This window comes from Helianthus annuus, chromosome 11, assembly GCF_002127325.2.
Source record: "Helianthus annuus cultivar XRQ/B chromosome 11, HanXRQr2.0-SUNRISE, whole genome shotgun sequence".
NCBI lineage: Eukaryota > Viridiplantae > Streptophyta > Magnoliopsida > Asterales > Asteraceae > Helianthus > Helianthus annuus.
The window spans coordinates 3,029,048-3,047,720 of record NC_035443.2 but is presented as its reverse complement, the minus strand read 5'-3'; the positions used below and the strand labels follow the sequence as shown (position 1 = coordinate 3,047,720).

General features: G+C 36.9%; 1 protein-coding gene across 3 annotated transcripts in view; it reads left to right on the top strand.

Annotated features, from left to right (window-relative positions):
• The first annotated feature begins 1,338 nt into the window (after positions 1–1,338).
• Positions 1,339–18,673, top strand: part of LOC110889166 — a 32,080-nt gene continuing 14,745 nt past the window's right edge. For 2 of the 3 annotated variants that reach the window (XM_035979492.1, XM_035979491.1), the window contains exon 1: positions 1,339–1,443. In XM_035979492.1, the coding sequence (XP_035835385.1) occupies positions 1,381–1,443 (63 nt within the window). In that variant the 5' untranslated portion in view covers positions 1,339–1,380. Of the gene's footprint in view, positions 1,444–1,574; positions 1,633–1,923; positions 2,059–2,474; positions 2,970–18,673 lie in introns of those variants that run through there. The other variant, XR_002563440.2, reaches the window with a different exon arrangement.

Sequence of the window (18,673 nt, the reverse complement as noted above, 5' to 3'; positions counted from 1 at the left end):
AGTGAAATGTTTCTATATGCATTTACCACTAACAACACGTGTTGAGTTATAATTCGCATGAAATATCCAACATCACTCTGTCTTTAGATATAATACAAATGACATCGTTGTATAACTTGCTGAGCACAATTTGTGAATCTACAATAACTTACATATTTTTCCACTTGTCTTTCCAATTCTAAAAAAATGAATTCATCGTCGAAACTTCCATTCAAGACTAATTACTTGTCTTTTCTTCTTGTAGAAACATTCATAGGTTAGAGGCTCATTTGTGCACTTTCACCTCAACGGATAATTTCTTGCAGTTAAATTATCGTTGATAAAAGGTATTCCTTTCTAAACTTCGTAATCATATGAGATTGGATTAAAGATATGGCTTATGAGGAAATCAAAATTGCTTCTTCTATGAAGATCTACAAGGTTTCTCTCATTTATCTATACATACCTGGCATAGTAGGTTTTAAATATCACTTGGTAAATAGCTATTTTCCGGTTCGATCTTTTATGGCGATGGCATGCTAGCTAGCTTACAATAATATTTAGGGTTTTTTTTTTATCTTTTTGTTTTTATGGCGATGGCAACCTGGCTTACAATATAGTATCATCAATCATTATTCACAGCTAGCTATTCGACAAATGGTAATAGAAATCTATTGCATAATGTAGCGTTAGATTCATGCTAATCAAGCTAAATGTGATCTTGTGCCATACCTTTAGCACCTTTTGCACGCAATACTCTGGTTTAGTATATATTTTTATCATTGCTACTATATCACAAATTTGTTTTTATGTAATTTGAGTTAACATTATATTGCTATTATTGCTAAAACAATTATCCCTTCCGAATGGATAACTTATTTGTGAAATGGTTAAACCTCTAATTATACTTGCAGGATGTTTTATTGACTCCTATCTAAATTCATTTGGTGCCTACATACTCACAATACTTATACTTGCAGGATGTTTTATTCACCTTTTTTTTAACCTAGCTACCTGTGACAACACAATGGCAAAAAACTCAAACGCCCGCGATCACAGACAACCAACGCTTGTCTGGGTAGCCTAAGCCCACCATCTCCGATTTTGAAGAAAACCCGCCGCCCAAAGAGCCCACTGAATCGGATTCGAACTTGAGACATGTGGTCTTCAACACTTGAATCGGCGTGCATAAAAAAATATATTTGTGGGATGTTTTATTCACCTACATAAAGACAATTAGGTGTAAAAAAAGTAGGACATGAGGGATTAGATTTGTAAAATTAAACAAATTGGGTTAGAATTGTAAATCTTTCTAGGTTAAAAAGATTATAAAGCCACACTCCTTGTTCTTCGTTTGTCAGTTCCACATATCGACCCGCCGCAGCCGTCAAACTATACTAGATGGCCACTGCTCTAGCGTCTGGGATTGATGAATTCTGGCCTCCCGATATGTCAAAATCATCGGTGAGTGGTATTTGATTTTTAAATTCTTTTCATCTATATTCTTCTTAACTTGTTCGGAGCAACCCTTGTTGTGATCAGAAACTGTTTCTGGTTTTTTTTTTTCATGACGTAGAATCGGTATTATCATGCAGGCTGTTGAAGAACGATCGTTGACTGTTCAAAGGATTTCGGAAGACAATCTCGTTTCAGGTAACTGTTAATCAATTAAATGCTGTATTCTTTTAACAAAACCTTCTAGATCTATCGCAATTTAAGGAAGTTTTTATATAAATTTTGAGCCGATTTGTGGATCTACAATTTACTATATATTTTTTCGGGGCTTGATTTGCTGTTTTTTCATATCGCTCACTGTGTAAGATGGATTTTAATGAAGATAAAAGTTTTGATTTTGATCTAATTAAATAGGTAGTATATGATATAATTTGGTATTTTATGAGGTTCAACGTTCATATTGGGCTTATTGTTTTATGATATATGAAGGTACTCCAAGTGCCCTACAACCCTGATGATGCTTATACGGTGTTGTTGTGGTGGCTAGCTACAGTGGGTCTTCTACAATTGTGCAGTTCTGGGATGAGTCATGGTGTGCTCATAATTCGTATTTTTTGAAACTCTGTAAGTATATTCATTTCGGTAATATTTTCAAACACGATTTGAGATCCGCTTTCTTGCATCTTTGTATGCAATTTTTTTTAACAATGTAATTTTGACAAAGTTCTTAAGTTCATATATTGCTAAATTAATTTGTGGATCTGTATGAATAAGAATATTTGTTGCTGCATTTGGATTGTCGTGTTGTCTGTTATCTGATGAGCACAGGGATGAAATCCTTTCTTCAATTGCATTCGAGTCGAGATTTTTATTCCCGTTTTCGTTGTTTAATTAATTAAATTTAGATCTACGTGTGTTTACCATTACTTTCATGCCTAACTTTTATACAGAGTTAGTTCCAGTTCCAGTTCCATCTTATAATTCATAGGTAGGGTTAATTTTATTAATATCTCAACTCTTGTGTATTTTTCTTGATAAAGCAATCAACTTCATCCAACCCGAAACCGGACAAAGCATCAAGACAGATGGATAAGAAATTTGTGAAGAATCAGGATTCCAAGAAAGCACCTGTGGGTCCTAAAGGCCAGCCATCAAAAGGGAACAACGGAAAAGGGGAAAACCCTATGCGAATCCCACAAATCACAGAGCCATGTTCTGGTTCTAGACTCCCAACTATATCGATCTGCAGGAACGCTGCATGTAAAGCTGTGGTTTATGATGTTGACGGTGGAGTCGCTGTTTAATTTGCACCTGTTGTAGCAGATGAAGTTTTTGCCACAATATCTAGTGGAACCGTGATTGGTAAAGGTGTCAAGAGTCTCCTACCTTGCTGTACAGTTCTTGGAGGAGTCTCCTAAGCAGAAACGCACAACTGATCACAACTGTTGTTACGACGATTTTTCTAAGCTTTAGTTGATTAACAAGCACATAAATGAATCTGCAAGATTATAAATAAATGTTGTAGTTATCTTAAATCCTTTTATGATAGATTTCTAAATGTTTGTGGTAAATGATGAAGAATTGTATTTACCTAATCCTTTCAAACTTGTTATTAATGATTCATGAATCTTTATATTGATAAAGAAAAGTGCCGATATTCTATTTATTTTTATGATATCTTTTTCCTTTTGGTTTAGTTTGTAATGGCATTTTCAGTTTTTGTTCACATTAAATTTTAAAAATTTCAAATTTAATCTACTTTAACAAAAATATATTTTAGTTAAACCTGAAAAGAAAAAAAAAATGAATAGTTTTTAAAACCTATAACTTCTGAAAATAATTATAAAAGACTGAAACTAAATTAATTTAACATCAAGAAGCAAAAAAGGGTATCTTTAAAACAAAATATATTTGCAAACTTAAATTAATATAATTGCTATATCTATTACTGTTAATTGCCTTAAGTAATTTTCGGCAGTTATGTTTTAATAAAGTTTCAGAAAACATTTAAGATTTAACCTGTTATCACCCTGTTTTCGGTGGGCCCTATTTGCGGTACACGTGACAGATTTTTACCAGAATTTATATGCAACGGAAGTTAAAGGTAAGTAAACAAAGTTTGCTGATGCGGTTTTAAGTAGTAAGTGGATTATATTTCTTTTTTTTTAACCACCAACAATACTTTTTCTTCTTAAACACCAACCAGCTAGGCGCTAGCTTATAAAATTACAGCCTAGGTTAACGCAACTTAAATAGAAAAACAGAGTAAGTGGATTATATTTGACTATTGACTTTAGCAAACATAAACCCATAAGAACACCCATACCGGAAGGGGTTTTGGGCGTTTTCCCCCAAAAACGCCCCATCACGCCTGCGTCACTGCCCCCGGGGCGTTTTTGATGGTTTTTTTTGTTGGTCGTTTTCTTAAACACGCCGGATGGAAGAGAGAACCACCAATGGAACATTTTTGATGGGTTTTTATTTTTATCTTGTTAATTCAATTTCAATATTTAATCATTGCAAGGGGTATTATACCATTACATCCCTTTTTAACTTCCAGCCCCTTTGCTGACTAGGAGCCACATGACAGATAATGCTTAAGGGAGGGCTTGAAGTTCTACTCTCACTACACATGGTCTAAGGAATTCTAAGTGTAGGTGCCTAGAGGAGGATCTAGAACACCTATCCTTATTGTCGATTACACCCGCAAGTGCGGAATCCAAGTGGGTGTACAAACCAAGCAAGAGAACACGAACACAACACAAGATACAACGTTTAAAAGCTTCAATATATATCAAACAGAAAAGTATGAGTACAAGATTACACAATAATCTCTCAACTCTTTGGTGTGTGCTCTCGGTGTTGTGTTCTGTCTATTCTGTGGTGTCTGCTCTGTTTGTTCTGCAAGCTGCCTTTTATAACCAATCTATCCACATGTCCAACAAAGAATGGAACTGGACTCATGAACATTCAACAGGCCCACGGAGAAGGGATTCTTCGTGGACCATTCCAAAGAACCATCAAACATGGACAAACCCTTCAATCTTCGTGTGTAAGTAGTCCTCGACGAACATTTAATCTTCGTTGATATGGAGTCTTCGTCACAATAAGTCTACGTCCACATTGATTATTTGGACGAACCTTAAGTCTTGGTCGCATGTAGTCTTCGCCATGTGGAGTCTTCGTCATAAGTAGTATTGTTCGTGTGAACATAATCCCACGAAGACTATTCATTCTTTGTGAGAAGGAGACTCCCACGAAGACTCTTCAATCTTCGTGGATATCACAACTTGCAGATGTTGAACATGTGTTAAGATTTCTTGTACCGGGTCAAGATAGAAGGATATCTTGACCCCGGCCTTCACGTGTAACGCGTGCGAACCGAAACGAGCCGTATCCACATAAAGTGCATCAACAAACTCCCCCTTGGATGCTGCTCGTGAGGTTCGACTTCACAATATCGTCGGATCTTTAAAGTCTTCACAAGTCACGAACAGGGAGTGTATCAACAAACTCCCCCTTGAATGTTGCTCGTGAAACATTGATCTTCGAATTTTAGATCCTTGCGGTGTTGAGAAGTGGTCAGCAGCAACTCGATCATCTTGATCCTTTGATTGCATCCATGTCGTGCCTTCATTCCAAGGCTCGTCATTTAACACGTTCTCTTTGCCTTTAGCTGGTTCGGATGCCGCATCTACACATACAAGAAAGCTAAACGCGTAATGAGAACAACCGCTTGGAATATAATCAACATAAACAAACGACACACATATGACCAACTCTCAATCAAACACCGACCGACAACAGTTTGAAAGTTGTAAAATTTGAACTATTTTAGATTTTGTTGATGCAGATTTTGTGTCTGATGCTTGTCGAATAGATTAGATTTATTTTATGCTGAATTTGTAATAGTTAGTGAAACGGTTAAACGAACGTGTATTGACCCGCTCGTTTGAAGTGGTCAAACGAGAGGGTTATTTGTTTGACCATGTGTGTTTGCTAGACAAAGGGGATGTGGCTATAAATAGCAACCATTTTGTCATTTGCAAACTAGAGAGAGATAGAGAGTGACCTTATTTGAGAGAGGTCACAGTGAGTTGTGTGGTTTGGGGGAGAGATCACCACTTGGTCTCTCCCCGGATGTATACTCCTTTGGTATTAGTTCGGTTATCTTGTAATCGGGCCAATTTGTAATGTTTTACTACCGATTAATACAAAGAAATTTTGTTTATCCATCTCTAATCTCTCCCGTCTTGAACTAATCTCACACTAATCACGGTTTCGGTCCAGAAGCACGGTCCTACATATTTAAACTTTCAAAACTTGTTAACTACGACCATTTAGGATGCAATTGTTTTGGTTTCGATCGAGCTTCAGGTGGTAAAGACTCGAGATCCAATATCGGGCAATAAAAAATAAGATAGAAATAAAATCTTTTTGGTTTTTATAAAGTTTATATTAAAACACCCCTAAAATCTTTTTGGTATTTTTGAATATTTGAAATGTAAAGACGGAAAGCAGTAAATAAATATATACAAAGATTCTTTTTGCGAGTTTCGAGGGTAAGAGAATCATATCAGTGTACGGTCACGTCAAAACACTCTTGTTGTTCAATTAGTTAATATTTACATAAGCATCCTATAACAATTATCGGTATTGTTGTCCCCTTAAGCTCAGCTTATCAGATGTACTCGTGGTTAGGGGATACGTTAAGGTATGATTTATACTTACCGACCGGTGTTCATCCACACACGACACATTCCCGTATCAAGGTATGCACGAGGGTTCATCTCACTGGTGAGTATACCATTTATCATCTGTTTTCAACGTATATGATGTGAGATACTCACTTATTTTAGAATGAATACAAGCCCTATGTGATAAAATCACTCATTGATGAGGAACTAGATATTCGATGCATGTAGGGCACAAGAGCAAGTCCGTGAACAGGTTGGTACCATCGTACCGACAAAGAGACGAACTTGACTCCCGGATAAACTGTGATATTTTATCACTTATTGATTGGGACATGTGATTGATTATCACTTATTGAGGTCGTATGCATCATGTATTATATACATGTTTGTATGAATGTACACGTATGTATAGTATCATGGAAGCTCGAGACTTGCGTCCCCGTTGTTTTCGGTAAAAGAAACAACCATGATACCCAGATGATAAACAGCATAAAGACCACGTATATCTCAGAACCTCGGCAATATATCAAACAAAATTTTGGTACCAAGACCATATGCCAATGAGCAGTTCCCACACAGTCTTCAGTTGATTTAGGTTTATATCACCCTGCACACTTTAAAATGATTGTGAGCCTACCGATACATCTTATATTGAGTTGCTTATCATTTTCATTTTAAGTTTAAAGAGGTTTCGACAGACCACTGATGTACTATCATTTTCTCTTTTGCTCACCAGGAAACTCATTTTTGTTTTTCTATTGTTTTTGTGTTTTTTAAATTTTTCGATGTTTTTATATTTTTGAATTTTTTCAATGTTTTTGTATTTTTCGAATTTACTCACCCTAAAATGCAAAATGTACGAGAAATTAAGAAAACACAAACAAATATTTACAAAAATGATTTTCCGATGTTGGTTTTACTCTGGCTTGACCTTAACGCCGTTTAGCATTAGTAAATAGTCAAATCGTGATTTGTCAAAAGCTTTGGTAAAAAGGTCGGCACGTTGGTCATTGGTGTGGACCTTAACAACATCGATAAGTCTTTTATCAAAACAATCACGTATGAAGTGATATTTGATCTCGATGTGTTTGGTCTTAGAATGCTACATAGGATTTCTAGTGATCTGTAAGGCAGCAGAATTATCAACGAAAATAGGAGTCGATAGGAATTCAAAACCATAGTCGCGCATTTGTTGTTGGATCCACAGGACTTGGGAGCAACAACTTGAGGCAGCAATGTATTCGGCTTCACAGGTTATGTAGCGACTCAAGTCTGCTTCTTGCACTGCCATGAGACTAGGCGATTTCCTAAAAACTGACATCCAGCCGTTATTTGATTAAGTCTTAAAAGTCTAGGAATTATAAAAATCATATCTTATTATGATAACAAATCCGTTACGATTAGAAAGTATATCCTAGACATACGGTAGAAACGCGAACAGACAATACTTGTCAGAACTAGTCGCGGTACAGTTTGACACGATAAAAAAACGAGACATAAAGATATGTCTGCACAAATATTCTATAAAAACTTTGTCTAAAATAACATGTGCCTTATATTATTTAGAAAATTCCAATTAAAAACCAAATTGTCCAAGTCTGCAGAAAAGTACAGTAGTAATCCTGTGGAAGTGTACAGCATTCCAGTAGAACGAAACAATAACTATTCAAAAACCCAAAAATAAATATTATTTGTCATAAATAATATAACGGGGAAAATTCCATAGTTTAAAGGAAACTGTGGCAAAATTTTTATAAATTTGGTTATAATCAAAAAGTGTTAAACAAAGGAATTGGTGACTAGAAAACAACTTGAAATCTTTAAACTTGATTAAACGAATTTTTGGACAAGAAGTTATAAGTTCATATTTTATAAAGATTTCTAAACTAAAAATGACAAAGTATATATTTTAGATAAAATTTATACTTTAAGGATTCATCAAGTATCATAATTATATATTTTTGTATGTATATTATGTATTTAGTTCATGTAGGAATAAATACAAAACTATACACTTCCACAAAAATTACAAAAGTATATATATTAAAACTTGGAAAACGAAAACTATAAAAATGGAATGTCCATCCTTGGACATAAACAATCGGACAATTCGGACACTTTGGACAATATGGACACTTTTGACAAATTCGGACAAAATAAAATATATGGCACAGACGAATAAACGACATAAACGGAACGAACGACACAAATAAACCAAATCGACACCAAGGAAATAGGCATAACAAAAATACGAGCCGTCACACACACTTTAAAAATCTTATGCATTAGAAAGATTAAATATTGACATAAGTAATAATTTTTATAAAAATTAGATTTTTATAAAAATACAAATATGATTGATTATGGATCAAGCCCATATAATTTAGACTAAAAAGAGTCCATAAATTAAATTTGGACTAAGTCCACTTTTCCCAAATAAGATTGGGCTAGGCCCACTTTTACAAAATATTTGGACTAAAACCCACTTTTTAGTTAAATTGGGCTAAAGCCCACTTTTACAAGAATACTTGGGCTAAAACCCACTCTTTATAAACTAACATGGGCTAGATCCACTTTTTAGAAGTTAGTTTGGTCTAGGCCCATTCTTACATAACCTTTTTGGACTAGGCCCACTTTTATAAACTAAATTGGGCTAGGCCCACTCTTAAAAAACAATTTTGAGCTAGGCCCACTCTTGCACATCAATTTGGGCTTACCTGCTTTAAACAAAATCATTTGGGCTAGGTCCACTTAACTAAAATAATTGGATTAGACCCACTTATACAAAGACATTTGGGCTAGGCCCATATATACTAAACAAGCAAATTAGACTTAAAACCTAACACATGGATTAGGCCTATTCAAACATAAACTAAATAGAATACATACATACATACATACATATATATATATATATATATATATATATATATATATATATATATATATATATATATATATATATATATATATATATATAGTGGAGAGTTCAATTGAGAAGAATTTTTTTGTAAGAATAAAAAAGAAGAAACTTCAACCAATAAGAATCCTTCAGTTTACTTCATTTAATTTTTGTATTTAATATTAGTGTAAGGGTATATTGGTAATCTTACATAGATCATTAATTGGTAGTCTTCCTTTTTATTAGCTAACTACATTAAATTTTTAACTTATTTTCAAAAAAATATTTTTTTTTTCAAAGAAGAAAAAAATTAATTTAAAGTGTGGGATGAATTACAAGGTGTGTAGGATGAATTACGAGTTGTGTAAGATAAATTTCAATATGTGTAGGATTGTAGGTCCGGCTAGGAGGATCTAGTCGCCTAATCCTTGTATACTAACCAACCCGGTTGTGCGGAATCCAACCGGAAAGGCAAACCGAGATAGAACACGCAAATACACGACACGCAATATTCACCGATTAACACCTCTGTATTAATACGTATGAAAGGTTCGGTTACAAACTCAATGTTTACAGATGTATTCTATAAACTCTCTCAAACTCTCGTGTGTGTGTACTCTCTGTGTGTTCTCTTCTTGTGTTCTCTACATTTTCTGTCTAACAACAGACTATTTATAGCACTACACACAACGAAACAGACTAAGACTTGACGAATCAGACTTGGCGAATCAAAGGCTTGGTGAAACACAACATGCTCGACGAAATGTAATCTTGGTCGACGAAACACTTTTGTTTCGTCGACATCCAATGTGTTTCGCCAATAATGGGCTTGGGCGCAAGGAGCGTTTCGTCAAACTGTTAAGGCCCATGCATTGTTTTCTGATTGGCCCAAACTCAAATTACATGCATGCATACGATTCCAATTCAACTTGTTTCTGATTTGTGAAGCTTAGTCAAAGTCTTGACATCATCATGATGATGTCATGATGATGTGTAAACGGGAAACGGTCCGCGGCTCTCCGTGCTTCGCGTGTCGAACTCTGGGACGCATGACGGAGGAATGTCGTGACGTCGGGCTTGAGCCGGACCTAACCGTGTCAAAACCAAGTTGAACCGAACTGAGTCGCGACCACATAATATGTATCAACAAACTCCCCCTTGGACGCTACTCGTGAGGTTCATCTTCCATGTCTTCCATGTCGAAGGATCTTCAAAGTCTTCACGTCTTGAAAGCAGAGAGTGTATCAACAAACTCCCCGTTTCATGTAGGAAGTGTGTTGACAAACTCCCCCTTAACATAAGCTCCCCCTTGAGTTATGCTCGTGAAAGACTTGATCATTAATGCTTGAGATCCATGTGGTGTTGAGGATGGTCAACGGCAACTCGATCATCTTCATCATTTGAGTGCCTTCACATCGTGTCTTCATTCCGAAGCTTGTCATCGACCATGTTCTCCTTGCCTTTAGAATCTACACATGCAAGAAATCTAAACGCGTAATGAGAACAACTGCTTGGAATATAGTTAGTATAAACAAGTGACACACGTATGACCATATTTCAATCAAACACCGTCCGACAGTTTGAAAGTTTAACAAATTTGTCAATTTTAGTCTTTAACTTTCAAAACTTGCAAATTTCGACCGTTTATGAAGAATTAGTCAATTCGGTTTTCGTTCAGGTTTCAGGCAACGAAGACTCGAGCTCCAACATCGTACGATCGAAAATAAAATAGAAATAAAATCTTTTTGTATTTTATAAAGTTTATATTAAAACACACCTAAAATCTTTTTGGTATTTTTGAATATTTGAAATGTAAAGACTGAAAGCAGTAAATAAATATATACAGACATTCTTTTTGTGAGTTTCGAGGATAAGAGAATCATATCAGTGTACGGTCATGCCAAAACGCTCTTGTTGTTCAGTTAGTTAACATTTAGATAAGCATCCTATAACGATTATCGGTATTGTTGTCCACTTAAGCTCAACTTATCAGATGTAATCATGGCGAGGGGATACGTTAAGGTATGATTTATACTTACCGACCGGTGTTCATCCACATCACGACACATTCCCGTATCAAGGTATGCACGAGGGTTTATCTTACCGGTGAGTATACCGATTATCATCTGTTTGACCGTATATGATGTGAGATTCTCACTTATTTTGATTTGAAAACAAGCCCTATGTGATATAATCACTTATTAATGAGGAACTTGATTTTCATATGCATGAGGGCATAGGAGCAAGTCCGTGAACAGGTCAGTACTTTCGTACAGCAGAGAGACGAACTTGACTCCCGGATAAATGTGATATTTTATCACTTATTTGTGGACATGTGATTGTTGACCACAACAACAAGTCTATCGGCCACCTACCGTAGCAACTGACTTATCCATCAAATCCATCTCCTCTTTATCAATCTGCTGATAATCTTCTTGTGTCAGATTAATGTTTCCAATCTGACCTTCTACTAACCCACAATACGCGCTCACCAAAGTGTTTAGTAGCTCCATATGTTCCTTTGCTACTTCCACACTGACTTTCGAAAAGCTTGAAGTGTCGAGCTGTACTGTGTTTGGCTTAGATGGCTGACCAGCAGATGATGTGCTTCCATAACAAGCTTGTTGTTGAACAGGAAGTGGATTCCCGTATAAGTCAGTTGCTACGGTAGGTGGCCGATAGACTTGTTGTTGTGGAGCTGGTTGTACAGGATTTCCATACAAGTCTGTTGTTGGAGCTGGCTTTACTGGGACTTGTATTGGATTCCCATATAAATCTGTGCTAGTAACAAATGTCGTTTGAAGTGGAGCATGTGAAACGGGTCTTGCAAAAGAAGTACTGGAAGTTCCATAATACATATCAGGATTCTATAGTACTGGAACCCTTTTTGCCTTTAAGGTTTCTTCCTGATCTTTGTTTTCCAAGAGCTGTATGAAGTCATTGATGTTTGTTGTAGCTAACACTCCATTATATTTCAGAATCTCCAAGAAACTATTCCATTGAGGTGGCAACGCATCTGCAAACTTTTTCACTACCTCTGCTGGAGTTGTTACTACCCCATAAGTACCCAATTTAGTAAGCAAATGATAGAACCGACTAGTCATATCTCCCAAGGATTCCTTTTCCATACACGTGAAGCCATCAAACTCTTTCTTGAGTAAGTCGTGTCGCAATTGGCGTGTTGCTTCATTTCCTACCCCTCTTGTCTTCAACGCATCCTATAATTTCTTTGTCGTTTTGAAGCTGACAAATTGATGATAAATATCCTTGCTCAATGCCTGAGTGAGAATGGCATATGCTTTCTTTTCCAAATCATATGCCTTTTTCTGATCTTCTGGAAGATCAGCAAATGTAGCAGCAGTTGAAGCGGCAGTCTCGATAGCTTGATCGAAATCTGTGGTAAAACGTAACCACAATTCTGTGTTTTGCCCAAGGACGTATGTATGAAATCTATCAACCCATCCAGGATATTCGTTTATGTGCATCAATTTCGGTGGGCGATTTAGACTTCCGGTCTCGCTTTCGCTTAAAAGAATGCTTTGAGTACTTGGAGTTTGATTTGAAACAAACGCCCATTGACCCGTCGAAATTGCATTTGCTTGTGAAGAAACGGGTGCGGGAGATTCGGCCCACGATGGCGACAAACCCGTGCTTCTATACTTACTTTCTGCAGTAGACGGATTACCCCACCAATTCGGATTCATTTTAGATGTCTATTGATGAAAACCTGATTAAATCACACAAAACAAACAGTTAAATATGATTTAAAAGGCTTCTGTTAAAATTATCACAAGTGAATGTTCGACGACGAAGGTTAAATGATGAGGAAGGTTGAGGTGAGGAAGGTTGAAGTGAGTGGGACTCAGTGGCGAAGTTTGATTGTATGTGAGGAAGGTTGCGGTGGGGAAGGTTGAGGTGAGGAAGGTTAAGAGTTAGCGAAGGTTTAAATATGGTGGGGAAGGTTAATTCATGCGGGGAAGGTTAAATTTGGAACTGGACGAGGAAGGTTAAATTTGGGGAAGGTTAAAGCTCTGATGTGTGGTCGAGGAAGGTTAAATGTGTGGGGAAGGTTGAATCTGATGTGTGGTCGAGGAAGGTTAAAGAGTGGGGAAGGTTAATGAGTGGGGAAGGTTGATGAGTGGGGAAGGTTGAGGATGGTGCCGAAGGTTAAATTGTGGAGCGAAGGTTCATGAGTGAGGAAGGTTAAATGTGTGGGGAAGGTTGAAGAGTGGGGAAGGTTAATGAAGATATTTCTCAAACTAAAATCTTATCTTTTCTACTGACACACATAAGCTTTTGGTCAAATCCACACCATACTCTTTCAAAAACCCATTTTGTTCATCATCTTTGTCTAACATTAGAACACTCTAGTCTACCAACTCACAACTTACCATACCTTGAAAACATCATTTTCAAACAAGATATATATTTTTTAATTTAACAACAACTTCAACAGTGAATTCGTGAAAGATCAAAAAGTGAACACATATGAACTTTTTGAATGTTTCATGAAGGTATGAAGTTTCTGGTCAAATATATGATGATTCCGGTGACCGGAGAAATTTACGAAACACGATTTTGCTAGAAACTTCACTAAAAACCTTAACACTCCATTCACAAAACAATTTAAACAAGGTTTTCTTATGAACTATCAGCAAAATATCAAGATTTTTAAAGCTTTAAACAGAATTTTTCAAGAAAAATAAAAACTTCATAGACCCGAAAAACACCCGAAGACAACTCGGTTTTAACAAGGAGAAGAGCCAAGGCTCTGATACCACTTGTAGGTCCGGCTAGGGGAGGATCTAGTCGCCTAATCGTTGTGTACAAACCAACCCGGTTGTGCGGAATCCAACCGGGAAAGCAAACCGAGATCGAGATCGACAAGAACACGAGATACAAGACACGTAGATTCACTGTTTAACACACTTGTATATAGATGAGAAGAGTTCAAGTACAAAATTACACAATATATGATTAACACACTAAAACTCTCTCTCAGTTCTCTTGGGTTCTCACTCAGTTCTGTCTCTCTCTCTTTTGTGTCTTCAGTCTTGCTGTTTATATACTGAAGTGGTCGACGAAATTAACACATGTGTGACGAAGCTTCAGGAAGTCGACGAACCTTCACATGTGAAGAAGGTTGTAACCTTCTTCATGGGTGTCACACCCCATCCCGATGTTTCCGCCATCGGTTGGGGAGTGACAGATATACCCAATAGAATAGCGGGCGGGGCGTTAATCCTATAGCGCTATAATTGTTAAGGTAAACATTACCACCCCGCTAAACTATTGGGATTAGGCTATTGTATGCGTTGTATTCTTGGGTTTGATCATATTGTACGCCAAAAATTGCATTGCTAGTAAATTTATTCATTAAGTAACAAGTAACATGTTGGATATGAGTTTTTATTCTATTATGCTATGTAAACAAACTTGTATACTCGCCTTTGCTTTTGCATTGAACTCTATTTTAATACATGTTGCAGGTTAATTGTTGAAGTGTTAATGCACTTTAGGTGATAAGTGCATGACTCCCATGTTACCAATGGAAGTTTGAAGATCTCAAGTTCAATGAAGACCATGCACTGATCAAGGGGGAGTTTGTTAATGCACTTTTGGGTGACAAGTGCAAGGCTTCCAGCATTTAGGGTCTTTATTGAACAATGTCCAAAGTTTGGAAAGAGTTTATGTTTTGGAAAAAGTTTATGGCTAGAAAGAGTTTATTGTCTAGAAAGAGTTTATTGGCTAGAAAGAGTTTATTGTCTAGAAAGAGTTTATTGTCTAGAAAGAGTTTATTGGCTAGAAAGAGTTTATTGTCTAGAAAGTGTTTATTGTCTAGAAAGAGTTTATTGGCTAGAAAGAGTTTATTGTCTAGAAAGAGTTTATTGGCTAGAAAGAGTTTATTTTGGAAAGAGTTTATTTTTAGACTAGCTTTGTCTGAGTTTTGTATAGATTAGGCTTGTCTGAGTTTTGTAGCAAAAACTCTGTGCTTGCTTTGTGCTTTTTGTTTAGTCCGAGCTTTCTATTTAGTGTGGAAAGTCCGGGTTTCACCTTGTATATATACTTTAATATGGAATAGACAAGGTAACGATTTCTGTGTGAATTTCTGTGCCCTAATCATTGTGCTCTTTGTCTGGCGGCGCTTTGTGTGAGTGACGTCATTCATCTTCATCAAGAATACTCAGTGTATTCTTGATTTCTCTCTCAAATCCTTGCATTCTTGTGTTCATCTACAGTGGTTGATCATCAGGTGGATTCCGCACACCTTTTGGTTGCTTTAGCTGAGTGAGATCTTGGATTAGAAGGCCTTACAAGTGGTATCAGAGCAGTGTGCTCATACTACTGTAGGTGTTCTTAGTTTGAAGGTTTTGGTGAGATTAGTTCATACTTTGATAGGGTTTAGTGAGATTTTAGTGAGTTTTTGTGTGTTATTCATGATTCTTCATTCATTTCTAGGGTTTGGATGATGGATTTTGAGTAGTTTAGTGAGTTTTTAGTGTTTTCTTCATCTGGGTTTTTACAGGGGATTTTGTTCTTGTTCATACAGAGCTTTGAAGGAGATAAAGATTCTGAGTTTTGATCTTTGGAAGCTTGGTCTGAGGTTTACACTTTGTGTTTGTGTCTCCGGGGTATTGTTGAACCAGTGTGTAGTCACATTGGGGAGATACTCCGAAGATTGGTTTCTTCTGAGTTTTGAAACTTGTCTGAGTTTCAAATCAGTCTGAGTTTTTTCCTAGTCTGAGTTTTCCATTTAGGGGTAGTAGAGTCTGAGTTTGTGTTTAGGTTTGTCCGAATCTGTCTATTTTAGGTAAATTGTGTCTGAGTTTTTATCTTGTCTGAGTTTATTTTCTAAGTGTCTGAGTTTATTTTGTTTTTACTAGGTGTCCGATTTTGTTTGATATAGTAAATCCTTGAGTCTGAGTTTTAGAATTTTGGTTATAACCGAGTTTAAATTAAGTTTTGAGTCCGAGTTTAAACTTGAGTCTGAGTGTTATCTCAAGTCTGAGTTTGTTTAGAATTACATTATACCCGAGTTTAATATATATATATATATAGCCGAAGTTCCCTTGTGTCCGAGTTTATATATATATTAGTGAGTCCGAGAAAATTGATATATATTAGTCCGACTTTTAGTATTATATTATATATAAGTCAAGAGTCGGTCCGAGTTTCTTATTAACTTAAGTCCGAGTTTAGTATTGTAGGTTGTTTGGTCCGAGATTAATCTATACAATATATAGGTCCGAGTTTAGTTTTTCCTTTAAGTCCGAATTTAGTTTCATTTTATTAAGTGTCATAGTTTAATTATTTATTTAGTATCCGAGTTTATTATATAGGTAGTCTTTAGTCTGAGGTTTTAAATTCTGGTCCGAGTTTTAACTTTGTCTCGTTGAGTCTGAGTTTAATTGATTTTGTCCTGTCCGAGATATTTTAACATATATATAGTCCGACTTTAATATTTATCTCTTAGGGTGTCTGAGGTTAAGTTTCTAACAGTGTAGTCCGAGTTTCTCTGTTTGTGTTTATTTCAGGTTTCTGTGATCCGGGTACACACTCTGACTATAGCTCACTTCACTGCTTGGAAGTTCTCTGTTGTTTTCTGAAATGGCAAACAACAATCTGACTACGATGGTGCAAAGCCTCAAGCACAATGCTGAGGTAGGAAGTAACGACAAACCTCCTTTGTTGGTCAACGAACTTGATTTTCCTGAGTGGAAGGAGCGTTTTGAAAGATATGTTCGAGCAAAAGACATCAAGATCTGGTTATGCATTGTTAAAGGATGTGGTGCTACTCCAGTACGTACGTTGACGATTGATACGTACTTGGCGCTTACTGACGACCAGAAGAAGTTTTATGATTGTGAAGAGAAAGCTATGTCAATGATAACGATGGCAATGACACAATCTATACTTCATACGTTCCGCAAGAGAAATAGCTCAAAGGAATTGTGGGATAGCATGATCCAGCGATATGAAGGAAACGAAATGTACAAGAAACGACGTCTCGAACGTTTGAAGACTCAATTCGTTGTGTTCAAGGCTTTGAAGAATGAGTCATTTGATGACACAGTGAATCGATTTTATCATCTGCTGAGCGAACTTGATAGAAGTAAAGAGGGTATCTACACTGAATTCGAGAAGGTTGAGAAGTTTCTGAATTGTCTTTCGAGAGAATGGAATATGTACACCGCTTTGATCAGAGAGGGTGTTCTCTACGAAGAGCTTACATTGGAAGAAGTTGTTCAGAAGCTGAGGGGTTACGCTTGGAATATGGAAGATCAAGCATCTGAATTCGAGAAGATCCAAGATCCTCAGTTGTATAAGGCTTCGAAACCAACGGATAAGGGTAGTAATGGTGGAGTCGGTGTTGCTTTGTATTCGGAAAATGAAGGTCCTGCAAGTGAACACGCCTTCATAAGCAACAATGTCAGTTCAAGCGGAACAACCAATTCAAATCAAGGGATGTACTCTTCTAGTAGCGCTCAGAAATCTCAAGGAACAAGTGTGAACATTCCTAAGATAGATGCAAGCTGTTTAAAGATGATTGAAGAAAACATGAGTCTGTTGGCATCCTTCATGACTGCATACGAGAATTTCTGTCTTGGGAAACTGTTGGCATCCTTCAAGACGAGATGGAAGAACTTGATCTACAGCTCAATATGGCTCTGTTAGTCCGTAGAGCGAAGAAGTTTCTTCTGAAGACGGGTAGGAAGTTCATAGGAGGTCAGACAAAGACTCGAATGGGGGTCGACATGTCAAAGGTAAAATGTTACAACTGCGGGATCTACGGGCATTTCGCACGTGATTGTCGAAAGCCGAAGATGGAAAGATCTGTCAACAACTCCCGAGGAAACAACTCAAGACCTCAAAACAATACATCAAATGCTGCCTCCAACTCAAGTGCTCGTTCAAGTGGGTCTAAAAATACCACATCTTCGATAAACAATGCTATGGTGGCTCAACCTTTACAGAGTGTGACTGAGCCTTATGACTGGGGTTGTGCTTTGGAAGACATCTCAGGAGCTATTGTGTCACAAGCTTTTATAGCTGAAATTGTGAACGAAGAAGTGTATGAAGAGGTGGTTGAAGAGACAAGCATTGAGGAGCTTGCAGTTGTAGCTGAAGTTCTTGGGGAAGAGTTGGATTCGGGGAATGTTACTGAGAATGAAAGTCCTTCGATCGAAGAGACTGTTGAGAAGCCTAGCAAGACAGAAGATGGAGAAAAAGGAGAACGCTTTGAATTCAACATCTCCACAGCTGAAATGCAGCAATTTGCGGATGCAGAAGCTAAAAGATTGGAAGAAAACTCCGTGGAAAACGAGGCTTATGCATTCATGGCTGGCATTGAGGAGCAGCTGAAGAGGGCTATCTATATTTGGTATATCGATAGTGGCTGTTCCAGACACATGACAGGAAATAAAGAATTATTGAACAATTTTAAACAATTTCGTGGTGGTTATGTGAATTTTGCCGGTGAAAAGGGTGGTTATATCACCGGTGAAGGCTCCGTGTCGAATGGAAAAATCACGCTGCACAAAGTGAACTACGTTGAAGAACTGAAGCATAACTTGATGTCGGTTTCTCAAATCTGTGATAACAAGTACACGATGCTGTTAACTGATAAAGCTTGCTTCGT